The sequence below is a fragment of the Thalassophryne amazonica genome, chromosome 15 (assembly GCF_902500255.1).
Source record: "Thalassophryne amazonica chromosome 15, fThaAma1.1, whole genome shotgun sequence".
In the NCBI taxonomy this organism is placed as follows: domain Eukaryota; kingdom Metazoa; phylum Chordata; class Actinopteri; order Batrachoidiformes; family Batrachoididae; genus Thalassophryne; species Thalassophryne amazonica.
In genome coordinates, this window is record NC_047117.1 from 86,190,976 (window position 1) to 86,218,679 (window position 27,704).

At 46.3% G+C, this 27,704-nt stretch overlaps 1 protein-coding gene and 1 long non-coding RNA gene across 2 annotated transcripts in view; both read right to left on the reverse strand.

Moving 5' to 3' along the window:
- Nucleotides 1–27,704, reverse strand: part of LOC117526669 (solute carrier family 43 member 3-like) — a 50,884-nt gene that overhangs the window by 8,169 nt on the left and 15,011 nt on the right. The window contains exons 8-11 of the mRNA XM_034188722.1: nt 23,695–23,835; nt 23,143–23,250; nt 22,823–23,009; nt 19,003–19,126 (exon numbers count right to left, since the gene is read on the reverse strand). Of these exons, the coding sequence (XP_034044613.1) occupies nt 19,003–19,126; nt 22,823–23,009; nt 23,143–23,250; nt 23,695–23,835 (560 nt within the window). The remainder of the gene's footprint in view (nt 1–19,002; nt 19,127–22,822; nt 23,010–23,142; nt 23,251–23,694; nt 23,836–27,704) is intronic.
- Nucleotides 5,544–17,641, reverse strand: LOC117526257. The gene is made up of 4 exons (XR_004565245.1): nt 17,572–17,641; nt 12,736–12,737; nt 5,926–5,938; nt 5,544–5,555 (listed from the first exon to the last, which is right to left on the reverse strand). It is a non-coding gene; the product is annotated as an uncharacterized LOC117526257 (long non-coding RNA).

Consider the following 27,704-nt stretch of genomic DNA (forward strand, 5'->3'; position numbering starts at 1 on the left):
AGCGGCCACCTGGGGCGCAGGGCTTGGCGGGCCTCCGGTGTTCTTCAGCTCCGTTGGTGTTGGAAGCTGTGTGGGGATCCAGCTCTTCTCTCTCCAGGCGTCTCTATCGTCGAGCCTGCCCACACGTCACCTGGTGTATGACTGACAGTCCACCATATTGTTATTGTCTGTACGTTGTTGTGCGATTCACAACATTAAATTGTTACTTTTTGGCTTATCCATTGTCCGTTCATTTACGCCCCCTGTTGTGGGTCCGTGTCACGACACTTTCACAACAAAGTGGTTAATGCCCTTGGTTTAAGTGCGAAGGTTCCCACTTCAAACCCCACCTCTCCACATTTCTCCATGTAATATGGAAATGCGTCAAGAAAGGCATGTGGCATAAAACATGCCAATTCAACATGCAGATGCACATAGGATTTGCTGTGACAACGCGAGTGCAAACCATGGAGCAGCCTAAGGGACGTCTTAATTACTTAAGTATGAGTCCATAGTAGAGAAGTTTGAATCTTTGACTGGACTGGGTTGCATGATGTGAGGACATTTCGCTTCTAATCGCAGAAGCTTCCTCAGCTAAAATTCTTGGTCTGGTAGTCTGACTTCTGTTTTGACTCTTGTAGAGAAGAATAACAGAAGCCAGCAACAGCTGGAGTTTTAAACCTAATCAGACCCCTCCTACCGAGAGGCAGACTGCTATTGGCTAGTGACTAACCATTGCTCTAATTGTGCTAACTGGGTGCTAACTGGAAGCACCTATTGTGCTCCAGTTAGCACCCTCCTAATGGACAGGGCAGCGTCCCTCCTAACGATGGGACTCACGCCTCTCCTGATGACGTGACTGACTCTTACCATGAACAAAAGACTGAAATTGCTTTGGCCTGAGTACCCCATTGTAAACAGGGGACAAAGCATGTCTCAGACCCCCTCCCCGGTTAAGGCTGGGTTTCAGCTGTTTCACATACAATGCTTCCTTCACTCCCCTTAAGTACGAGTCATTCTTAATTATTTGTGATGAATTCATTACATATTTATTCATGCTTAATTAAGGCTAAATAAGGTGTAGTGATTAGAAAGTGCTACCTAATAATCATTATGTCAACTTGCCATAAATCCTGTCCTTAGTTCACCCTAAGGACACTACATAGGTGAGACTAAGCAGCCGTTACACAAAAGCACCAGCACCATAGAGAGGGCGCCGGTGTACCTCAGTCTGCAGTTCATCTCCACCTTAACGACACTAACCACATGTTTGAGGACAAGGAAGTTAAAATCTTAGCCAGAGAAAAGAAATGGTTTGAGAGAGGAGTGAAGGAAGCATTGTATGTGAAACAGTTGAAACCAGCCTTAACCGGGGAGGGGGTCTGAGACACGCTTTGTCCTCTGTTTACAATGGGGTACTCAGGTCTAAGCAGTTTCAATCTTTTGTTCATGGTAATGAGTCATTCACATCATTAGGAGAGCCATCAGGAGAGTCACCAGGAGAGGCGTCAGTCCCATCGTTAGGTGGGACAGCTACCCTGTCATTAGGAGAGTGCTAACTAGAGCACAATAGGTGCTAATTACAGCAATTGTTTAGTCACTAGCCAATAGCAGTCCCCCTCTCGGTAGGAGGGGTCTGGTTAGGTTTTAAAACTTCAGCTTTTGTGACTTCTGTTATTCTTCTCTACAAGAGTCAAGACAGAAGTCAGACTACCAGAGCAAGAATCTTAGCTGAGGAAGCTTCAGCAATTTGAAGCGAAACGTCCTCATGTCAAGCAACCCAGTCCAGTCGAAGATTAAAGCTCCGCTACTATGGAAATCACCTGGACAACTGAGAGCCTTCACAGAAACTTGCCATAAACACAAAAATAGATGCATATTTTCTTAATGTCAAGTTGTCATGACAAACACGTTTTGTGGTAACGTCACTAATGTCAAGATGTCATAATAAGGACATCCCAACCAAATTTAATGTCAAGTTGTCATGACAAAGACAACTTCTGGTAATGTCACTTTGATTAATGTCAAATTGTCGTAATCAAGACCACCCAAAAAATGTCAACTTGTCATGACAAAAGCCGAATGACAATTTATGACAGCAGTCATAAACATTTATGACATTGACATAATGTTTATAACACGTTCATGACTGTGTCATGTAACAGTTTTGGTAGTGTCATGACACGATTATGATGGTACCTTCAAGTAAAGTGTTACCAAATCTTGTATATATCCAATCAGCCAAAACACTGAACTCAAGACAGGCCAGGTGGTCACTGTTTTTGGATGTTTTAATTTTACCATCACTTGCCAGCCTCAGATCTAAAAACACAAAACCTGACACTCTCTCTAGACAGTTCTCTCCAGATGCTGACCAACCTGCTTCTCCAGATCAAATACTGCCAGACAACATAGAAATCAGATAGAAAACAGGCAACATTGAAACAGTCATGCGGGAGGCACAACAGCACCACCCAGACCTTGGAGGAGGGCCTAATGGCCGGCTCTTCATGCCTCCTTCAGCCTGGTCTGAGGTCCAACACTTCATTCACTCAATCCAAAATCGTCGTCTGTCCCGTATTCCACAGAAACTTCTCCAGAGAGACTTGTGGTGGCCACCGACCAAGCAGATGGAAAATACATCCTCAAGGCCTGCACCATCTGTGCCAGGGGCCAATCAGGAACTCTAATCCACCCTCCGGTGTGTGATGCCTTCTCACATGTGCTTTTTCCTTATCGTGATACCATGAAAATCAGCTAATGCATGGAAGAAACAATGACAAACGCAGGACAACAAACTTTGAGCAGACCCAGTACCAAAGATCCAATCATTGCCTTAGGTCACTGGTTAGAGTCCAAGTCTCACAACCATACAGTTAGATTGGAAGCACAAAAGCCTACAGACCTGGACCTGTGTTGTGTTGCAGAGACATCAGCATAAGACCCCTTTAAGGGTGAAACACAAGGCACAAGCCAGAACCCCTTTGCAGGAAGCAGCTAGGTGGTTAAATGATGTTTAATACAGTTTGGTTTTCCAGAAGCAGAGGTAACCAGTTGTGGTAAACAAGACTGATAGTTACATACAGTTAAGGCAGGTTCACAGGTCCATGAGGCAGGGTAGTCTCCAGAAAAGCAGCCAACACAGGAACCAGAATCTGAGGGGGAAGTGAATACATCAGGGACATTGTTGTGTGTTGGGGGGCTTGGCTGGACACTGTTTTGTTGGGTTTGTGTTTGTTTTCCTTCCTAGGTGGTCTGGGACTGACCTCTGGGAAAATTGTGCTGCAAAAGAGTCTCTCACCCTCTGTGATGATTGGTTGGCACCCTGTTGCATCCTCGGTGGGCTCTTTATCAGGATGATCTGCAACACCTGTGACATTCACGTGCAGGACTAAGGACTCTCAGCTGGCGTCAATGAAGAAATGAGGAGTTGCATTTAGCAAGCAGTGATGAGGACTGTTTGCCGGAGAATACAACCTTGTTACGACCCTTGTATCGACCGTTGGGGACGCTGAGGGCCGCTCCAGAGTTTGACGTTACATCTGTGATGGAGGACTAGGGTGAGAGGCAAAAGCTGTCAGCACACGTCAGAGGTGATTAATCTTTAAAGGCTTATTTGTGAATATAATGTGGCGTTTTTGCACAGCTAAATTTGAACATTGAAGAAATTGTCTTGTTTGCTCCTCGCGGCTGTGGTGCGTGGAATAATAAACCTACACAAGCCGTGAGCAGCTGTTCATCTGAATTAACTCTGAAACCTGAACTGAACGTGTTGCTGATAAGTGTGCCTTTAATAGCTTCTGGTAATAGTATCGAATAATCTCACCTCTGTTCCCCCCTCCACAGAGTACAGTTCTGGGAAGGGCCACCTGGGGGTGTCGGGCGGAAAACCTGAGTCCAGAACGTTTGGGCTCCGGTCCGTTGAGGCGCTGAGAGAGCGCGCAGCCTCTTCACCCCACCAGTATTATTTAATTTGTATTTCTTGTACAGTACCGATGGGTGATTAGAAAAAAAAATTGTTTCTTTGGGAGCTGCTTCTGGTTATTAAGCGCTGGGTTCAGTCAGACGCTGGACCGCTCCTCGAGCCGCGTCCCACACATAACAGAATTCTCCGGCCACACCAGTATGGACCCAGCGGCAGAAGCAGCTCCATTTCAGGAGAGAGTCCAGAAACACCTGGCGATGATTGACGTAGCGCAGCAGACTATTCTGTGGATTTTCGAATCTTTTCCGCACAGTCTGGGTGGAACGCTGCTGCTTTGAGGGAGGTGTTTATAGATGGGTTGAACGATTTCCTGAAAGACGAGCTAGCGGTCCGTGACGAACCGAAGGAATTAGATGAGTTGATATCCTTGGTTATCCGTCTGGACGATCAGATTAAGGAGCGTGGACGGGAGAGGAGGTCGAGTGTCCAAGCGGAGTTTTGGGTCTTGGGGTTGCTCCTCGACACAAGTCCGGACCGCCTCTTCTTCGTGCCACTGAGACTCCTCCAACGGACCTCTAGCTCCTCTAGTGGAGTAAGCCGATGCAACTCAGAAGGAATAGAACTGTTATATGCCCCGGTTGACTGAGCGACAGGAAACAGCTCAGTGATGTTCACGGATGGTCATACTCTTGCTTGCCTCTACTGATGGTTGGCTCTCACTGCGGTATTGTATCACTTCCTGTTCCGGAGCACAGCGGTGTTTTTTCTGTATCTGTTAGCTGTTTAATCTGCGCAGTTAGATATGATCTAGTTATCTAGATAACGATTTGTTCCCAGTGTAATCTTCACGTGCCTTAACTAAAGCACTCCTTCTGCTGAATCACGTCTAAATTATTTACACATTATTCACTTTGCGTGTTTTTAGGAATCCGCTAGCTTAGCACAGCTACTAGCTCTTAGCCAATTTACTATGGCGGCTTCTCCTGTCTCTCCCGCACTTTTCTGCTCTGGGTGTGAAATGTTTAGTTATTCCTCGGCCTCCTTTAGCAGTAATGGTACTTGTAATAAGTGTACCTTATTCGTAGCTTTGGAGGCCAGGCTGGGCGAATTGGAGACTCGGCTCTGCACCTTGGAAAATTCTACAGCTAGCCAGGCCCCTGTAGTCGGTGCAGACCAAGGTAGCTTAGCCGCCGTTAGTTCCCTCCCGGCAGATCCCGAGCAGCCGGGAAGCAGGCCGACTGGGTGACTGTGAGGAGGAAGCGTAGTCCTAAACAGAAGGACATTTCTAACCGTTTTTCCCCACTCGACGACACACCCGCCGAGGATCAAACTCTGGTTATTGGCGACTCTGTTTTGAGAAATGTGAAGTTAGCGACACCAGCAACCATAAGTCAATTGTCTTCCGGGGGCCAGAGCAGGCGACATTGAAGGAAATTTGAAACTTGCTGGCTAAGGCTAAGCGTAAAATTTGGTAAGATTGTATTCACGTCGGCAGTAATGACACCCGGTTACGCCAATCGGAGGTCACTAAATTAACAATAAATCGGTGTGTAACTTTGCAAAAAAAATATCGGACTCTGTAGTTTCTCTGGGCCCCTCCCCAATCGGACCGGGGTGACATGTTAGCCGCATGTTCTCCTTGAATTGCTGGCTGTCTGAGTGGTGTCCAAAAATGAGGTGGGCTTCATAGATAATTGGCAAAGCTTCTGGGGAAAACCTGTTCTTGTTAGGAGAGACGGCATCCATCCCACTTTGGATGGAGCAGCTCTCATTTCTAGAAATCTGGCCAATTTTCTTAAATCCTCCAAACCGTGACTATCCAGGGTTGGGACCAGGAAGCAGAGTTGTAGTCTTACACACCTCTCTGCAGCTTCTCTCCCCCTGCCATCCCCTCATTACCCCATCCCCGTAGTGATGGTGCCTGCTCCCAGACCACCAATAACCAGCAAAAATCTATTTAAGCATAAAAATTCAAAAAGAAAAAATAATATAGCACCTTCAACTGCACCACAGACTAAAACAGTTAAATGTGGTCTATTAAACATTAGGTCTCTCTCTTCTAAGTCCCTGTTAGTAAATTATATAATAATTGATCAACATATTGATTTATTCTGCCTTACAGAAACCTGGTTGCAGCAGGATGAATATGTTAGTTTAAATGAGTCAACACCCCCGAGTCACACTAACTGTCAGAATGCTCGTAGCACGGGCCGGGGCGGAGGATTAGCAGCAATCTTCCATTCCAGCTTATTAATTAATCAAAAACCCAGACAGAGCTTTAATTCATTTGAAAGCTTGACTCTTAGTCTTGTCCATCCAAATTGGAAGTCCCCAAAAACCAGTTTTATTTGTTATTATCTATCGTCCACCTGGTCGTTACTGTGAGTTTCTCTGTGAATTTTCAGACCTTTGTCTGACTTAGTGCTTAGCTCAGATAAGATAATTAGTGGGCGATTTTAACATCCACACAGATGCTGAGAATGACAGCCTCAACACTGCATTTAATCTATTATTAGACTCTATTGGCTTGCTCAAAATGTAAATGAGTCCACCCACCACTTTAATCATATCTTAGATCTTGTTCTGACTTATGGTATGGAAATAGAAGACTTAACAGTATTACCTGAAAACTCCCTTCTGTCTGATCATTTCTTAATAACATTTACATTTACTCTGATGGACTACCTAGCAGTGGGGAATAAGTTTCATTACACTAGAAGTCTTTCAGAAAGCGCTGTAACTAGGTTTAAGGATATGATTCCTTCTTTATGTTCTCTAATGCCATATACCAACACAGTGCAGAGTAGCTACCTAAACTCTGTAAGTGAGATAGAGTATCTCGTCAATAGTTTTACATCCTCATTGAAGACAACTTTGGATGCTGTAGCTCCTCTGAAAAAGAGAGCTTTAAATCAGAAGTGCCTGACTCCGTGGTATAACTCACAAACTCGTAGCTTAAAGCAGATAACCCGTAAGTTGGAGAGGAAATGGCGTCTCACTAATTTAGAAGATCTTCACTTAGCCTGGAAAAAGAGTCTGTTGCTCTATAAAAAAGCCCTCCGTAAAGCTAGGACATCTTCTACTCATCACTAATTGAGAAAATAAGAACAACCCCAGGTTTCTTTCAGCACTGTAGCCAGGCTGACAAGAGTCAGAGCTCTATTGAGCTGAGTATTCCATTAACTTTAACTAGTAATGACTTCATGACTTTCTTTGCTAACAAAATTTTAACTATTAGAGAAAAAATTACTCATAACCATCCCAAAGACGTATCGTTATCTTTGGCTGCTTTCAGTGATGCCGGTATTGGTTAGATCTTTCTCTCCGATTGTTCTGTCTGAGTTATTTTCATTAGTTACTTCATCCAAACCATCAACATGTTTATTAGACCCATTCCTACAGGCTGCTCAAGGAAGCCCTACCATTATTTAATGCTTCGATCTTAAATATGATCAATCTATCTTTAAGGTGGCAGTAATTAAACCATTACTTAAAAAGCCATCACTTGACCCAGCTATCTTAGCTAATTATAGGCCAATCTCCACCTTCCTTTTCTCTCAAAAATTCTTGAAAGGGTAGTTGTAAACAGCTAACTGATCATCTGCAGAGGAATGGTCTATTTGAGAGTTTCAGTCAGGTTTTAGAATTCATCATAGTACAGAAACAGCATTAGTGAAGGTTACAAATGATCTTCTTATGGCCCTCGGACAGTGGACTCATCTCTGTGCTTGTTCTGTTGGACCTCAGTGCTGCTTTTGATACTGTTGACCATAAAATTTTATTACAGAGATTAGAGCATGCCATAGGTATTAAAGGCACTGCGCTGCGATGGTTTGAATCATATTTGTCTAATAGATTTACAATTTGTTCTAGTAACTGGGGAATCTTCTTCACAGACTAAAGTTAATTATGGAGTTCCACAAGGTTCTGTGCTAGGACCAATTTTATTCACTTTATACATGCTTCCCTTAGGCAGTATTATTAGACGGTATTGCTTAAATTTTCATTGTTACGCAGATGATACCCAGCTTTATCTATCCATGAAGCCAGAGGACACACACCAATTAGCTAAACTGCAGGATTGTCTTACAGACATAAAGACATGGATGACCTCTAATTTCCTGCTTTTAAACTCAGATAAAACTGAAGTTATTGTACTTGGCCCCACAAATCTTAGAAACATGGTGTCTAACCAGATCCTTACTCTGGATGGCATTACCCTGACCTCTAGTAATACTGTGAGAAATCTTGGAGTCATTTTTGATCAGGATATGTCATTCAAAGTGCATATTAAACAAATATGTAGGACTGATTTTTGCATTTACGCAATATCTCTAAAATTAGAAAGGTCTTGTCTCAGAGTGATGCTAAAAAAACAAATTCATGCATTTATTTCCTCTAGGCTGGACTATTGTAATTCATTATTATCAGGTTGTCCTCAAAGTTCCCTAAAAGCCTTCAGTTAATTCAAATGCTGCAGCTAGAGTACTGACCTGGACTAGAAGGAGAGAGCATATCTCACCCATATTGGCCTCATCTTCATTGGCTTCCTGTTAATTCTAGAATAGAATTTAAATTCTTCTTCTTACTTATAAGGTTTGAATAATCAGGTCCCATCTTATCTTAGGGACCCTCGTAGTACCATATCACCCCAATAGAGCACTTCGCTCTCAGACTGCAGGCTACTTGTAGTTCCTAGGGTTTGTAGGAGTAGAATGGGAGGCAGAGCCTTCAGCTTTCAGGCTCCTCTCCTGTGGAACCAGCTCCCATTCAGATCAGGGAGACAGACACCCTCTGTTGTGTGGGCCGCCAGAAGAGGAGGTACTGCTGGCCCACCACCAGAGGGCGCCCTGCCTGAAGTGCGGGCTTCAGGCACGAGAGGGCGCTGCCGCCATGGACACAGCCGGGGGTGACAGCTGTCGCTCATTACCTCTTGACAGCTGTCACCCATCTACTCAACATCATCTCACTCCATAAAGACCAGACGTCATCTCCACCTCGTTGCCGAGATATCATACTTCATAGGAGGTAATACTCTCAGCCTTTTTGTGAGATTTGTAACTCTGTTATTGTGAGAATTTGCAGGAGAACCGGTCGTTTGTGAGGAGGCTGTGCAAGACGGCGCTCCTTTTCAGCTGAGACCGCTGCAACATATTGAATGAGAGGTGGAGGTGGCATTCCCACCGTTGTTGTTACTGGGTGTACACACACCCACACTTGACTGTCTTTGTTCTTCGCCAGCAGTACCAGATCCGACAGTCGGGGACGGTGATCACCTGGGAATTCGGGACTTGGCGGCTCCAGTATTCACCAGTTCTGGGGCAGCGGAAATCGTGTGGTTCCGGCTCTTCTCAGGACAGACGTCTTTCTATCCTCGAGCCTGCCCACACGTCACCTCTGTGTATTGACTGTTATGATATTCTGTGATTGTCTGTATGTTCGTTGTGCACATTCACAACATTAAATTGTTACTTTTTGGCTCATCTATTGACCGTTCATTTGCGCCCCCTGTTGTGGGTCCGTGTCACTACACTTTCACAACAGGATATCTCGGCCAGCTTCATGGACTCCGAGGGGCGTACACCGGCTGTTAACGACCCAATGGGAGAGCAGGGAGCACAGGCGTCTGCAGGAGACGTGATTGGTGAGCTGCAGCACATTCTCACCACCTTTTTCGGCTCGGTTGGATCAAATGACTGAGCAAAACATCCTCCTGAACCACAGGGTGGAGGCTCTCTCCGCACAGATGGCGGCGAGCGCTCAGGGCGCTGCTGCGGCTCGTCCTCCTGCCGACCCTGTGCAGGATATGAACGTTCCAGTGGTGGTTCAACAACCCCTCCCACCATCCCCTGAAGCATACATAAGCCCTCCTGAGCTGTACGGAGGTTGTGTGGAGACGTGCGCGGACTTTCTTATGCAGTGTTCGCTCGTCTTCGCACAACGTCCCGTCATGTACGCGTCAGATGCTAGTAAAATAGCTTATGTGATTGCTCTGCTTCGGGGTAAAGCACGCGCCATGGGCTACGGCGCTCTGGGAACAGAACTCACGGTTGTTATCAGCATACACTGGGTTTGTGGGGGAGTTCAGAACAGTGTTTGATCACCCTAACAGAGGAGAGACCGCTTCAACTGTGCTGCTGTCAATGAGACAGGGACGCAAGAGCACAGCCGCTTATGCAGTCAACTTCCGCATCGCGGCTGCGAGGTCCGGCTGGAATAACGTTGCGCTCCGCGCCGCCTTCGTAAACGGACTGTCGTTGATTCTGAGGAGCAGCTGGTAGCTAAGGAGGAACCGCGGGATTTAGATGGGCTTATCGATCTTGTTATATGGTTAGACAATCGGTTGGAGGAACGCCGTCTGGAGCGAGGCGAAGGACGTGACCGGATACGCGCCGCCCCTCTCCCTTCCGGGTTCGATAAGGCGCCGCCCTCCCCACGCTCCACAGCCGCAGCTCTTTGTGGGGCAACAGCTCCCCCTGCTGACGTTGTTAGGGAAACGCACAGGGCCAAAATGGGGAGGCTGATCCGTGGAGAGTGTTTTCTCTGCAGCTCAACTGAGCACGCACAGAGAAACTGCCCCAAACGGCCAAAACGACAACAACCGCCCTTAGAGACTGGGCTAAGGAGGGCTCAAACCATTCAAGTGAGACACACACAAATTGACACACGACTCCCAGTCACAATCCTGAGCGGGGATTTAACTCTTCAAGCCCAAGCACTGGTGGACACGGGGTCAGAAGGGAATCTGCTAGACAGCAGATGGGCAAGGGAGGTAGGGCTCCCTCTGGTGGCGCTTCCTTCGCCATTGCAGGTGCGGGCACTAGATGGCACCCTCCTCCCTTTACTCACACACAAGACACAACCAGTAACTCTGGTAGTGTCTGGAAACCATCGGGAGGAGATTGAGTTTTTTGTGACTCCTTCTACCTCCCGCGTGATTTTGGGCATCCCATGGATGTTGAAGCACAATCCCCGGATTGATTGGCCGTCTGGGGTGGTGGTTCAGTGGAGCGAAACCTGCCATCGGGGGTGTTTAGGATCCTCGGTTCCTCCCGGTTCACAGGCTAAGGAGGAGGTCAAAGTCCCTCCCAATCTGATAGCAGTGCCGGTTGAGTACCACGATCTTGCTGACGTCTTCAGCAAGGATCTGGCACTCACCCTTCCCCCGCACCGTCCGTACGATTGTGCCATTGATTTGGTTCCAGGCGCTGAGTTCCCATCCAGCAGGCTGTACAACCTCTCACGACCTGAGCGCGAATCAATGGAGACCTACATCCGGGACTCATTAGCTGCCGGGCTGATCCGGAACTCCACCTCCCCGATGGGGGCAGGTTTCTTTTTTGTGGGCAAGAAAGATGGCAGACTTCGTCCATGTATTGATTACAGGGGGCTGAATGAGATTACGGTTCGCAAACGATACCCGTTGCCATTGTTAGATTCCGTGTTCACCCCCCTGCATGGAGCCAAAATCTTTACTAAGCTGGATCTTAGGAATGCGTATCACCTGGTTCGGATCCGGAAGGGAGACGAATGGAAGACGGCATTTAACACCCCGTTAGGTCACTTTGAGTACCTGGTCATGCCGTTCGGCCTCACCAACGCCCCCGCGACGTTCCAAGCCTTGGTTAACGACATCTTGCGGGACTTCCTGCACCGATTCGTCTTCGTATATCTGGACGATATTCTCATCTTTTCTCCGGATCCTGAGACCCATGTCCAGCATGTACGTCAGGTCCTGCAGCGGTTGTTAGAGAACCGACTGTTTGTGAAGGGCAAGAAGTGCGAGTTTCACCGCTCGTCTTTGTCCTTCCTGGGGTTTATAATCTCCTCCAACTCCGTCGCCCCTGATCCGGCCAAGGTTGCGGCGGTGAGAGATTGGCCCCAACCAACAAGCCGTAGGAAGCTGCAACAGTTCCTCGGCTTTGCTAATTTCTATAGGAGGTTCATTAAGGGCTACAGTCAGGTAGTTAGCCCCCTGACAGCCCTGACCTCTCCAAAAGTCCCCTTCACCTGGTCGGATCGGTGCGAAGCCGCGTTCAAGGAGTTGAAACGACGGTTCTCTACTGCACCAGTTCTGGTGCAGCCCGACCCTAGCCGCCAGTTCATGGTTGAAGTGGACGCCTCTGACTCAGGGATAGGAGCCGTGCTGTCCCAGAGCGGAGAGACCGATAAGGTTCTTCACCCGTGTGCCTACTTTTCCCGCAGGTTGACCCTGGCTGAACGGAACTATGACGTCGGCAATCGAGAACTCCTTGCGGTGAAAGAGGCTCTTGAGGAGTGGAGACACCTGTTGGAGGGAGCGTCTGTGCCGTTCACGGTTTTCACTGACCATCGGAACCTGGAGTATATCAGGACCGCCAAGCGGCTGAACCCCAGGCAAGCCCGCTGGTCACTGTTCTTCGGGCGTTTCGACTTCCGGATCACCTATCGCCCCGGGACCAAGAACCAGAGATCGGATGCCTTGTCCCGGGTACACGAAGACGAAGTCAAAACAGAGCTGTCGGATCCACCGGAGCCCATCATTCCGGAGTCCACTATCGTGGCCACCCTCACCTGGGACGTGGAGAAGACCGTCCGGGAGGCCCTGGCAGGGAGCCCGGACCCTGGAACCGGTCCGAAGAACCGTCAGTACGTCCCACCAGAGGCCAGAGCTGCAGTCTTGGACTTCTGTCACGGTTCCAAGCTCTCCTGTCATCCAGGGGTGCGAAGGACCGTGGCAGTTGTCCGGCAGCGCTTCTGGTGGGCGTCTATGGAGGCCGACGTCCGGGAATATATCCAGGCCTGCACCACCTGTGCCAGGGGCAAGGCAGTACATAAGAAGGCCCAAGGACTCCTCCAGCCGCTGCTGGTGCCTCATCGCCCCTGGTCCCACATCAGCCTGGATTTCGTCACGGGCCTCCCGCCGTCCCTCGGCAACACCACCATCTTCACGATAGTGGACCGATTCTCCAAGGCGGCCCACTTCGTGGCCCTCCCGAAGCTCCCAACAGCCCAGGAGACAGCAGACCTCCTGGTCCACCACGTCGTCCGTCTGCATGGGATACCCTCCGACATCGTCTCTGATCGTGGTCCCCAGTTCTCCTCACACGTCTGGAGGAGCTTCTGCAGGGAACTGGGGCCACCGTGAGCCTCTCGTCCGGGTACCATCCTCAGATGAACGGACAGGCAGAGCGGGCCAACCAGGACTTGGAACAGACCCTCCGCTGCGTCACATCCGCGCACCCGACGGCCTGGAGTAACCATCTGGCCTGGATCGAGTATGCGCATAACAGCCAGGTGTCTTCTGCCCACCGGCCTCCTCCCCATTTGAGGTGTGTTTGGGGTATCAGCCCCCGTGTTTCCCGTGGTGGAGGGAGAGGTCGGTGTGCCCTCGGTCCAGGCCCACCTGCGGAAGTGCCGTCGGGTGTGGCGCTCCGCCCGTTCTGCCTTGTTGAAGGCCCGGACGAGGGCGAAGACCCATGCAGACCGCCGGCGATCCCCGGCCCCTGCTTACCAGCCCGGGCAGGAGGTGTGGCTTTCCACGAAGGACATCCCCCTCCAGGTGGACTCCCCAAAACTTCAGGACAGGTACATTGGCCCCTTCAGGATCCTCAAAGTCCTCAGTCCTGCCGCAGTGAAGCTCCAACTCCCGGCTTCACTGCGGATCCATCCGGTTTTCCCACGTGTCCCGCATCAAACCTCACCACACCTCACCCCTCTGTGCTCCCGGACCGGCGCCGCCTCCTGCTCGGATCATCGACGGGGAGCCGGCTTGGATGGTGCGCCGGCTCCTGGACGTCCGTCGGATGGGTCGGGGGTTCCAGTACTTGGTGGACTGGGAGGGGTATGGACCCGAAGAACGCTCCTGGGTGAAGAGGAGCTTCATCCTGGATCCGGCCCTCCTGGCCGACTTCTACTGCCGACACCCCGACAAACCTGGTCGGGCGCCAGGAGGCGCCCGTTGAGGGGGGGGTCCTGTTGTGTGGGCCACCAGAAGAGGAGGTACTACTGGCCCACCACCAGAGGGCGCCCTGCCTGAAGTGCGGGCTTCAGGCACGAGAGGGCGCTGCCGCCATGGACACAGCCGGGGGTGACAGCTGTCGCTCATTACCTCTTGACAGCTGTCACCCATCTACTCAACATCATCTCACTCCACAAAGACCAGACGTCATCTCCACCTCGTTGCCGAGATATCATACTTCATAGGAGGTAATACTCTCAGCCTTTTTGTGAGATTTGTAACTCTGTTATTGTGAGAATTTGCAGGAGAACCGGTCATTTGTGAGGAGGCTGTGCAAGACGGCGCTCCTTTTCAGCTGAGACCACTGCAACATATTGAATGAGAGGTGGAGGTGGCATTCCCACCGTTGTTGTTACTGGGTGTACACACACCCACACTTGACTGTCTTTGTTCTTCGCCAGCAGTACCAGATCCGACAGTCGGGGACGGTGATCACCTGGGAATTCGGGACTTGGCGGCTCCAGTATTCACCAGGTTCTGGGGCGGCGGAAATCGTGTGGTTCCGGCTCTTCTCAGGACAGACGTCTTCTATCCTCGAGCCTGCCCACACGTCACCTCTGTGTATTGACTGTTATGATATTCTGCGATTGTCTGTATGTTCGTTGTGCACATTCACAACATTAAATTGTTACTTTTTGGCTCATCTATTGACCGTTCATTTGCGCCCCCTGTTGTGGGTCCGTGTCACTACACTTTCACAACACCCTCTCTACTTTTAAGATTAGGCTTAAAACTTTCCTTTTTGCTAAAGCTTATAGTTAGGGCTGGATCAGGTGACCCTGAACCATCCCTTAGTTATGCTGCTATAGACGTAGACTGCTGGGGGGTTCCCATGATGCAGTGTTTCTTTCTCTTTTTGCTCTGTATGCAGCACTCTGCATTTAATCATTAGTGATCGATCTCTGCTCCCCTCCACAGCATGTCTTTTTCTTGGTTCTCTCCCTCAGCCCCAACCAGTCCCAGCAGAAGACTGCCCCTCCCTGTGCCTGGTTCTGCTGGAGGTTTCTTCCTGTTAAAAGGGAGTTTTTCCTTCCCACTGTAGCCAAGTGCTTGCTCACAGGGGGTCGTTTTGACCGTTGGGGTTTTACATAATTATTGTATGGCCTTGCCTTACAATATAAAGTGCCTTGGGGCAACTGTTTGTTGTGATTTGGCGCTATATAAAAAAAATTGATTGATTGATTGATTGATGTTGCTCCAGGTGTTTTTTGGAGGGGTTGGGATGTAAATGGGAAAAAAATCGGTATTTTGATTTAGGGGCACAGTATTTGTATGTAGTCCTGGTGGAGTGAACAGGCTGATCGGAGTTCATTTGGACTCAGGTGAGTAGGAGTTTTTTTTTATTGTTTATAGTATTTAATTTTTTTTTTTAGTGGGGTGGGTTGTTTTGTTTTGTTGGTTTTTATTTCCCTGTCCTCTAACCCCAACCTCACACACTTCTGACCGTTTGTCTTTAGTGTTGTGGGGTGGTGCAGGTTGGTCACTGGGCATTCCCATGAGGACCTCTGCACCTGGGGGGGGGGGGTCCAGGGCTTTTTTTTTGGATTTAGTTAATTCCCAGTTCCACTCCAGCCTCAGTGAGCCTCTGACCGTTCGCCATTGGCGTCACTGAGGTGTAGGGCTGTGGGGATATACTCCAATCAGAGCGGTGGGGCCGATCAGTGCCGTACGCCTGTTCCGCTGCCCACCCCTCCCGGTAGGCTGGAGTATAGTCGGGGGGTCGACGCCGGCCGTCTTGTCGGTTTTCCCCTGCCCTTGGGGGTGGAGCTGGGTTGTGTTTTTCCTGTTGTCTTCCCTGGCTCAGTAGTCCTGAGCCGATTGCCACGACGTGTCTGCCGATAGACTCTGGGCGTGTTCTGGGGTCTTTCGGGGTGCTGGGGAGGTCAACGGGGCTTCCTGTTGTTTTTGTTTGCTCCTGGGGTGGTTTTTGGGGATCCCTGGTGGTTTGGGGTTTTTGTTTCCTCCTGTTTCCCCCCCGGGGTTTGATGGGATGGTCCTCTGGGGGGGAGGTTGGCTGTGGGGTCGACCGGCTGTGTTGGGCTGGGGTGGGGTTCCTGGGTTGTGGGGGTGTCTCCTGGGGTTTGATGGAACGGTCCTCTGGGGGACGTTAAGGCTCCCGTGTATGCCTGGGGATTCCTGGGATGCTCCACATGTTGTGGGAGGGCGTTGTTGTTTTTTCTTTTGACCTGTGTTCTGGTGTGTTGGGGTTTTCTTGGGGGGGTTTTGGGGTTGTACGTTTTTTGTTTCTCCCCGGGGTTTGATGGGACGGTCCCCTGGGGAGGTGTTTGGGTGGGTGTTACGTTTTTTCTTTTGTTTTTCCCCAGTGTGCTTCCCTGGGGTGTGTTAGTGAGGTTCTCTGGGGGGGGATGCTGGGTTTTTTTTTTTGTTTGTATTTTTGTTTTTTATGTGGGGTTGTGTTGGGACTCTTTTGGGGTTTTTGGGGGTGTTTTTGTTTTGTTGCCAGCCTGCCTTCCGGCCGCGTTTCCTGGCCCTGTTGCCTGCTGTGGACCCTGTGGGCGTCGTTGCTGCCTGTTTCCTGTTTGGACCCAGACCAGGAGGCGGTTTTCGGGTCAGGTCTGTGCGGTTGGCAGGAGGCTTCCCGTTAATGGGGGGGTACTGTTGTGTGTTGGGGGGCTTGGCTGGACACTGTTTTGTTGGGTTTGTGTTTGTTTTCCTTCCTAGGTGGTCTGGGACTGACCTCTGGGAAAATTGTGCTGCAGAAGAGTCTCTCACCTCTGTGATGATTGGTTGCACCTGTTGCATCCTCGTGCGGCTCTTTATCAGGATGATCTGCAACACCTGTGACATTCACGTGCAGACTAAGGACTCTCAGCTGGGGTCAATGAAGAAATGAGGAGTTGCATTTAAGCCAGCAGTGATGAGGGCTGTTTGCCGGAGAATACAACCTTGTTATGACCTTGTATCGACCGTTGGGGACGCTGAGGGCCGCTCCAGAGTTTGACGTTACATCTGTGAGGGAGGACTAGGGTGAGAGGCAAAAGCTGTCAGCACACATCAGAGGTGATTATCTTTAAAGGCTTATTTGTGAATATAATGTGGCGTTTTTTGCACAGCTAAATTTGAACATTGAAGAAATTGTCTTGTTTGCTCCTCGCGGCTGTGGTGTGCGGAATAATAAACCTACACAAGCCGTGAGCAGCTGTTCATCTGAATTAACTCTGAAACCTGAACTGAACGTGTTGCTGATAAGTGTGCCTTTAATAGCTTTCTGGTAATAGTATTGAATAATCTCACCTCTGTTCCCCCTCCACAGAGTACAGTTCTGGGAAGGGCCACCTGGGGGGTGTTGGCAGAAAACCTGAGTCCAGAACGTTCGGGCTCCGGTCCGTTGAGGCGCTGAGAGAGCGCGCAGCCTCTTCACCTCACCAGTATTATTTAATTTGTATTTCTTGTACAGTACCGATGGGTGATTAGAAAATAAAATTGTTTCTTTGGGAGCTGCTTCTGGTTATTAAGCGCTGGGTTCAGTCAGACGCTGGACCGCTCCTCAAGCCGCGTCCCACACATAACAGACATGAGGCAAAGGTCAAACATCAGGAAAGGAAACACTGGGAATGCAGGAAAGCTCTGCACTATGCAACAATTGAGCAGAGCGTGCAGGTGGAGAGAGAGGTTAAATGGACTAGAAACAGGCTACAGTTTCAACCTGACAAATTTCCCTCCCTTTCACATAAACTACACTATCACCATTGTGGATTTTCTGCACTAATTTTCCCACTAAGCCAACGAATAATGAGTCCACATTAATTGTAGACCCTGCAGGTTCTCTAATCAAGTGCTCCATGGCCTGCTGTAGAGTACTAATGTTACCCTCCCTGTAGAGCTCTATCTATGTTTGCAGATAAGATGGGGACACATTCCCCGGTTCTCCAGAAGAGGATACATTCTAGCAGAGACTGCAGGTGGAGAGAGAGGTTAAATGGACTGAGACATGACACAGTTGAGATACACCTGGGAAAACACAAAAGTAAGAAAGCCATGACAATGCACAAGAGACGAGATATTTCAAAATAACACAGGCAGTGCAGAAGACAGGACAGACAGGACAAAAACACTTATACTCTGTCGGATCCAAACTTTTCATCAACCTTTATTTAACCAGGATAAAAACTCATTGAGATCAAAAATCTCTTTTACAAGAGTGTCCTGGCAAGTGGCAGCATTGCGGTTACAAATAAATACAAAAACACGTACAAATAAATACATAGACAAACTTTCAACATACTCAAACAAAGTCATCATAAAAACCTGGGACCTAAATCAATTTAAAAACAGTGACAGACAGACTGCCTTTCTGCAAGGTCTTCTAAAAACCTTTAAATGAATAAAATGAGACCAACTCCTTCAATTGTAATTCATTCTGAAGCTGATTCCATGCAGAAGATGCTGCAAAATTAAAAGCCTTTTTGCCAAAGACAGTGCGGACGTTAGGGACAGTTAATAAAAACAAATCCTGTGAATGTAGGTGATACGTCCCGGCAAGCCTCGGGAGAATGTAAATGTTCAAGTAAGGAGGAAGAAGTCCAAGTAAATATAAATAAATAAAATAAAGTAAATAAATAAAAAGATGCCAGTTACTTTTATCGGTAACCACACCAAATCCTGCACCTGCAAATGTTAGGACTGTAATAGTCCTGTGACATTGAATGAATATTAAGAAGCTTGATTACAATATGAAGCTGAGCTGAATTCAGTCCAAAATGTGACATGTCCTTCATTGGCTGATGCACAAAGTTGCCACCAAGTCACAGTGAATGAATCGAGAGGCAGCAAGCTGGTTTGTGAAACTGACCAATATGGTTGGTCCTTAAGGACATGTTGACATGAATTCAAGCGCTCTTTAAATTGTCACACAGGGAGCTCATTGCGTGTTCTGCATCAGTACAACCAGAGCACTACAACCGCCCAGTTCCTCACATCTCTTCAGCAGATTCCTTGACCATCACATACCCATGTGGATGGTTTCCTTCACCACTGTTGAGTGACTTGCGCGTGCAATCAAAACCGAATTGTTTCACATCTGTTTCTTGTGTTTGAAGCAGCAAACAACAGACCACACAAGAGTTAAAACACTCACATAGAGAGGATCACCATGGAGCTGGAAATTAATGATGTGCAGCATCGGAAACTGGAGAAGCAGGAATACAGTTGTTAACAGCCCGGTGAGACCACTTATCTTCCCAAAGTGAGTCATTGGAAAGCTACAGATGGAAGAGATGAGAGAAGTGAGAAAGTGTCAGTGGAAGAAAAGGGAACATATTCAGAACATTACAAAAGTATAATTTTGGACCTGAAATTAAAATCAGAAGTGAAGGCATTTGCTTTGAGTAAAAGTACTCTCAAAGGTGTCTTATTGCGCCTTGCTGGACGTAGCTACAAGACGTTTCCGTGCAGTGGTACTATTCTGAATATCCCACCAGAACTCTGTGCTGTAGCCACAGAAAGTTAAAACACATGCATATTAGCCCAGACTCATGTTTTTTTTCTCCATAATACCATAACACTGCAATAAAAGGGTGTCTAAAAACAAGATAAAAACACTAAATGTGAGGGAAAATGCACTTAAAGCAAAGGAAATTATCTGTCCATGCAGCAAGATAATTTCACTTGACAGGATTTCTTGAATTAAGATTTTTAAACCTCGAAAGAAGATTAGAGTGCAAAGCTGAACACTTAAAATAATGAATTAACTCTCCCCCACAAAAAAGCCAATTTACTACTACTACTAATAATAAATCCAAGATTATTTTTTAATATCTTGGTAACAACCAATAATTTGCGTTGCACAAAGTATTTTGATAACTAATTTTAACACCAATCATAGCCACATGCTCCCCCAACAGGGGAACCCCAAAATATTTCGTAACATCATCACAAAACATTAGTGATGGGATCCTGAACTAATAGATTAAATCACTTTTCATGAGGTCACAAAAAAGTGATTTGGTTTTGGTTGCCCTTTTTAGGCATTTGAGATCATTTTAGGTGAGCAGTCTATCATTTTCTGCACTTCTTTATATGTTTTCCCTCCCCAATGAAATTTTCATCAAAGTACGCTGTTCTTCTGAACATCTAGAATGACCCATTTTTACTCAAATTTTCAGAGAGAAATGCCCCACAACCCGCGTGGACAAGATTTGCTGCCGTCATTCATGAATAAGAGTCATGTGTAAGGGTGGAATTAGTGTCATAGAAAGAAAAATGCAGACACTGCTATTTTTTGAAACAGCCTAATATTCCTTTTTCTTTATTCTGCAAAGCAATAACAAATTTGATAAATTTTTCTTCATGTTTTGATTTGAAATAGAATGTAGTACCGTGTTCCCAATGTATTTGCATGTATGGAAATAAAAGTGATTAGAACGATTTTGAGCTTTACTCACTTTTAATCACACCGCTATTATTTTGAACAAAACTGTATGTGATTAAATTGTGGAGGTGATCTGGAATATATTCTGGAACTGAGATCAATCAATCAACTTTTTTCTTATATAGCGCCAAATCACAACAAACAGTTGCCCCAAGGCGCTCCACATTGTAAGGCAAGGCCATACAATAATTATGAAAAACCCCAACGGTCAAAACGACCCCCTATGAGCAAGCACTTGGCAACAGTGGGAAGGAAAAACTCCCTTTTAACAGGAAGAAACCTCCAGCAGAACCAGGCTCAGGGAGGGGCAGTCTTCTGCTGAGACTGGTTGGGGCTGAGGGAAAAAACCAGGAAAAAGACATGCTGTGAAGGGGGGCAGAGATCGATCACTAATGATTAAATGCAGAGTGATGCATACGGAGCAAAAAGAGAAAGAAACAGTGCATCATGGGAACCCCCCACAATCTACGTCTAAAGCAGCATAACCAAGGGATGGTCCAGGGTCACCCGATCCAGCCCTAACTATAAGCCTTAGCGAAAAGGAAAGTTTTAAGCCTAATCTTAAAAGTAGAGAGGGTATCTGTCTCCCTGATCTGAATTGGGAGCTGGTTCCACAGGAGAGGAGCCTGAAAGCTGAAGGCTCTGCCTCCCATTCTACTCTTACAAACCCTAGGAACTACAAGTAAGCCCGCAGTCTGAGAGCGAAGCGCTCTAATGGGGTAATATGGTACTACGAGGTCCCTAAGATAAGATGGGACCTGATTATTCAAAACCTTATAAGTAAGAAGAAGAATTTTAAATTCTAGATTGTGAATATGATGAATATTTGGAACATCACAACATGTAAATCAAAAACTTGTGATAGCATGTTGATGATACTGGGTGAGATGATTTGTTTTTTTTTTTTACTTTGATTTCTGTGTCACTGAAGACAGTATGAACCTAAGATATGTTACAGCCAGCATGCCAAACCAGTAAATCACATAATAATAATAATAAAAAATCTCACACACTTCTTTGTATGTGCACATGCAGAGTATGATTGCTAGGTTGTAACTAAGGACTCAAAACTGTGCAAGAAGCTCGATTAGAGCGAGTGGATAAAACAGTGGTGGAAGCTAAAAAACTAAAATGTATGATTTTCATTTAGAGTGGGAGGAAGATTTTTTTGCAATGTAAATGTGGCTTTACCATAGAAAGGGAATATGAATCATCATGTCAAGAAGAACCACAAGAGCTACAATGTAAACGTACTGGCTAAATAACCTCTGCACACCTGAAAAGTCCAGGAATTAAAAAGGCAGTTAGAAGCACAACAGTCTATAAATATGGAAGATGTGATGGATGTGGCTAATAAGACTGCATGTTCTGTTTGGGTCAGAAGTCTGGGGAGACAATTATTCCATGCGTAGCTGTAGGAGACAGATGTAGACACAGATCTGCTGCTGCACACAGATGTTAGATGGCTCAGCAGAGCTAAATTTCTGGTACGGCTTTCTGAATTGTTGCCCGAAATTAAAGATTTTCTATAACGTTCAAACCATGCTGAATATGCACATCCAGAAGACAGTCAGTGGCTCTTGGATTTAGTCTTTCTTACTGATCTGATTAACATACACAATAAGTTGAATCTAGAGCTGCAAGGTGAGGACAAAAACATCATCAACATGATCAGCTCCGTGAACACGTTTAAAAGCAAGATACACCTGCTATCAAGCAGGTTGTAACAGTGTGATCTGCGGAACATTTCACACATGGACACAGAACTTAAGCATCAGGGCAAAGACTGTGCGGAGATTGAGAGTCCACAAGTGCAGAGCATCATGTCAGAATTTGACAGGCACTTTACTGACTTTGCATCCATTGAGCCTGTTGTAGATGTGGATTGTGTAATGTCCAAAGTGGCTTCACTCTTCAACCTGGATAGCTGTGCTATTGAGAATGAGATCCTCACACTGAAAAATGATACTGAGCTCAAATCCAGAGCAACACCTGACATGAACGTGCAAATCTGGAATGACCTGGAAGTACCCCAACCTCGGACAAACTGCACAGAATTTGACTGCACTTTTTGGGTCAATATATTTCTGTGAGTCTGCCTTTTCACATATGGACATCATCAAGTCAAAATACAGATCCACCGTGACTGATGGTGCTTGGACCTTGCAGCCTGCTTACGGCTGGCACTCTGCTCCTACTGTCCAGACTATGAGAGACTGTATTATTCAGGTTGTTATGGGCCAGTCCAAGGCATACTTGTGCTTATTCTTTGTACTATGCTCATTTACTTAAATTATGTATTGTCATTATTGTTAAAACTTTATCTTTGTGCCATGAAATTGTGTTATGATATTCTTGCACAATAAATTGTGGCTATGCTATGGCTGTCGGTGTGGTTTGGTAGATCTTGATATACTATTAACTTTAAAAGTAGAGCTTTGTTCAAAAAAGATTGTGTTAAAGTATGTTTTGTGCAGTCAAGTTCATTCCTTTTGTTAAAATATGTGTGGTGTCTGTAGGAACATACACAACAGCGATAAATGATTGCTCTGTTACAAACATAAAGCAGTTGTTGATGGTTTGCAGGAAGAAGGTGAGGTACTGCAGACGGAGGACAGGGATGGTGAAACACATGCAGAATAAAAAGCACTGGAAGGCACTGAGGAAGAGGCAGATAATGGAGGAGCGGATGTCTGATTCCTGCCTGGTCTCCCCTGAGAAAGAGGCAGAAAGGTAATCATCAACACAGTCTGAAAGGACGTTCCACTCACATGAAGTACAGCACAGATCCATGAGGTCGACATTCCTGGAGGTCGAATTCACAGAATACAGAATTTGACAACTGACCTGCAGCCAGAGGCCTGTTCTTGTTTCTGTCCATGATAAGGCCGACTGCGGGAGCAAACAGAATTCCGCTCATCTGGATGACGGCAAACACATTGGTGTAGTGACTCACTGTGGGAAGAACAGAGTGTGTTGGGGTGAATTCAGTCCAACAGTGTGATGAGTGTGTCTGTTGATGAAAGTCCTCAGAGCACAAATAAAATTTAAAGTGATGATTTTTTTATTAAATAATCGTGATTTTTTTGTTTCTCTAGTTACTTGTGAGCTCTGAAAACAGAGGATTTGTGTGCAAATGGTGGTAATTTGTAAATGGTGAATGCAGTAGTTCCCAAAGTGGGAGTACAGGGCAGATATACCTCTGTTGTGTTGCAGAAAAATCTGTGATACACTTCTTTTGAACACGGGCTGGACTCATTCAGTTCAGAGTGAGAATTCAGAGTGGTCTGCATCATCATCATCATCATCATCATCATCATCATCACCATCAGCGTGCTGTCAGTGTGGAACAGCAACATGCTTTACATGCAACACTCAGAAAATCATTTTCTAACTCACGAAGGTTTTGGTCACCCTTGGCCAGTCGGGTCAGCATGGGGTTGAGGGTGCATAAGTACCACCCCTGGGAGAAGGACATGATGCTGAACCACAGCAAGCTGAACATGTAGAGCCAAGAAAACACACAACTCCGGAAACTAACTGTTGGACAGAAGTAGAGCGGAAAAAAACAAACAAATAAAAAAATAAATAAAAAGAGGAATAAGGAAACACTTTGAAACTTTCAACTTTCAAACCTGAAATGTAATAATAATAATAATAATAATAATAATAATAATAATAATAACAACTAGGACTGCAAGCAGTCATATATGGGCCCTCATGTTTGCGCCACTGCCTCCCCAGGCCAGCACATCCCCTTGTGACCAGAACTGGGCAGGGGTGTACAGGGGCAGACAGTCATCACACAGTTCAAGTTTCAAGCAAATCAGACAATGCATGAAGGAGTTATGACAGGTTGATGGTTCATCCACTCGAGGGCACTCATTGCACAAACAGAGGGGACAAGTGTGTTCAGGGGCCGACCCTCATCACACATGTGAAGTTTCAAGTCAATCAGACAAAGCATGAAGGAGTTATCATGACTTGATGTTCCTTGGCAAAGGTTACAAATGGCGGCCATAGCAGCCACACCCTTCAACATAGAAAAAAAGCTTTTGATAACTTTTGATCCAGATAGTGTCTGGATGATATGAAAGAAATTTGAAGTACACTGGACAAAACCACTAGGAGGAGTTTGTTCAAATACAATGTGTGGAAATCACAGCAAAATGACACAAAAATTCAAAATGGCCAACTTCCTGTTTGGAGTAGACTAATGGTGCAAGAGACTTTTTTGTACATCTATGTAATTCACACATGCACCAATTTTCATCTCCCTACTGCAAAAGAAAAAACCCTAAGGGGAGGGGTTTTGAAAGTTTCAAGAGGGCGCTATAGAGGAATATTGCCCCTCCCATGGGTGATGCTCCTGTAAGAGGTTGTCATGCTTGAACTGTGTATAAATTTTCATGATGGTATGACAAAAGTAAAGCCATCAAAAGGAAGAACATAATTTCATGGCGAAGGATCGATATTTGGCATGTCGCCACACGGACCCCATTACTCGTAGCTTCAAGTATCCCTGCATACCTTAACCCAGCCACTACACCCTGTTATTGAAGTGGGTGCCACTACTGAGGTATTACCTAGATTTACAGAATTTGAGAGTATCTCTCTAGGAATGCTGACGAAACTCGTAACGTCAACAAAAAGCACAACCTGTTTATTTGATCCTATACCAACAAAACTGTTTAAGGACCTGTGGCCCATTCTTGGGCCGATTGTACTGGAAATTATTAATCTTTCTTTAACTTCTGGATCTGTTCCTAAATGTTTCAAATCTGCAGTGAATAAACCATTACTTAAGAAACCTATTCTTGACCCTAGTGTATTGAAAAACTGTCGGCCGATATAAAAACTATCATTTTGCTCTAAAATTCTGGAGAAAGTGGTGTCACAGCAGCTCGTGGACTATCTCACTGAGAATAATCTCTTTGAGCCACCGCAGTCTGCTTTTAAAAAATATCATTCCACAGAGACGGCTCTCACTAAAGTCGTGAATGATTTTCTGCTTGCAATGGATTCGGACACCACTATGGTTCTGGTGCTGTTAGATCTTAGTGCTGCATTTGATACTGTGGATCATCATATTCTACTTGATAAGACGGAAAATCACTTTGGGATTACTGGGTGTGCCATTGCATAGTTGATGTAACACTACCTGTAACGTTAGTGACATGAAATTTGGGGTTCCACAGGGGTCCGTCTTAGGCCCTGTGCTTTTTTCCCTTTATATAGCACCCCCTGGGCACATATTGTGGCATTTTGGGATTACCTTTCACTGCTATGCTGATGATAATCAGTTATACATGCCGATAACCGCTGGCAATCTCATTCACATAAAATCCTCAGAAGATTGCCTTGCATCAGTGAGATTTTGGATGTCTAGAAACTTCCTGCTTTTAAACTCTGATAAGACTGAAATGATGGTTCTTGGTCAAGTGAGACATCGGCATCAATTTGACCAGTTAACACTTAGCCGAGGCTCGTGTGTCATACACCACACTGACAAAGTGAAGAACCCTGGGATCATTTTTGATTCTACATTGTCCTTTGACCCCCACAAATATTATGACGACTGCTTTCTTCCACCTGCGAAATATAGCGAAGAGTCATCCCACCCTGTCTATGGCTGATGCTGTGATCCTGATCCATTCATTCGAATTCATTTTATTAGGAAACAGCGTGCTGCGGCCTCAACTTTACCTAAATTCTGGGTTTTTTAGTGAAGCTTAGGCCTAGTGGCCAGCGATGACCTTAGTGTTTCCTGTTTTTTTGTTGGGTGTGGTATTTGTGCTGGAAACCCTCCTGACCTGTGCACTATCAGCATTTCCTGTATATTCGTTTTGTGAATTGTTCTGTAATTTATGTCTGTAGCATGGCCCAAGCAGAGGGTCACCCCTTTGAGTCTGGTCTGCTTGAGGTTTTTTCCTAAGAGGGAGTTTTTCCTTACCACTGTTGCTCTGGGTGTTAGTAAGGTTAGACCTTACTTGTGTGAAGTACCTTGAGGCAACTCTGTTGTGATTTGGTGCTACATAAATGAAAATACATTTTTTTAAAAATCACAGCGATCAACAAGACAACACAAGATCAATAAGACAACACAAGGTCTAAAATATTCCTCTTTTCATGAGTTGGGCCAGATACACACTCGGTAAAATTAAAGGACTCAATCAGGTTTAAAAAGTCCTTGTCCAGAGGATGGGATTCACAACAGACATGTATATTAAAATCACCAGAGATTAAAATATGATCGTATTTCACCACGATCCCAGACAGAAAGTCTGCAAATTCATTTACAGTTAATTCCTTATTGTGTTTTGATGAATGATAAACAACGGCGCAAATGACGGAAAATGACAGACTCAGATTCATTTCAAAAAGCTGCAGCTCAAAGCTGCTGTGACTCATCCCAGGCTGGGACAAACAGCACTGAAGTTCAGATTTAAACACAGAGGCTACGTCACCACCACTGTTGGTGGAGTGGGGCAAGCTAAAGAATGAACAATCAGGAGGAAGGAGTTCCGAAAACGAGTATGGTCACCGGCATGGATCCACATCTCTGTCACACACATATTATCCAGTTTGTGGGACGTGAAAAGGTCATTTAAAAGAAAAGTGTTTTTTCATAACTGACCTTGCGTAAAGCAGGGCCGCGCTCAAGTTCATCTCTGAGCCGGCTGACGGTACAGCACGTCTCACCTGGTGGCGGTTGCCATGGTGAACACCACGGCGAGGGCACGGACGACCACTCCGGGAAAATGGGGCGGATCCACCGCCACATCAAATGTTGGGCAGAAAGTCCAAATCCAAGGTGACAATCAGCCGAGGACGCAAAAAAGTAATCCTTAAGTCTGACGAGCGCACCAGCGCATTTTCCTCATCTTCTAATGCGCTTTCTTCAGGCGGGGGGTAGACAAGACAGCCAGTGTTGATGTTCCGTGCCGGTGTCCCAAACATTGGCTGAGCGTGACTCTGACTGCACCCGCTACACGGAGAGACACCGGGCAGTTGGCACATGTGATGAGGAACGTCTGCCAGCACAGGAGGAAGTGTTTGCCGAACAAACAATGAATGATCCGATGACAATAAAGCCTCAGATGAAGCCTTAATTTTGAAAAGAGTTTGGTGATCATAAACCAGTAGAGCAGACACATCTCGATAGGCATTTTCCCTCCTAAATCTCAAATTTCTCAGATTGCGTGGTTTGTTGAAAGCTCATTGGAATCACTTCCTTGGATTTATGGCACCCAAAGAGCGGTACGTGTTGCACTACTAAAATAGCCAATCAGTTTTGTAAGCACATAACCTGCAGGTTTAAAAATCCAATGCATTGGTGACGGTCAGAGTGGGTAATGTTGCTGCCTTGTGGCAAACTTGCTATTTATTTTTCTACTTTATTGCTTGGA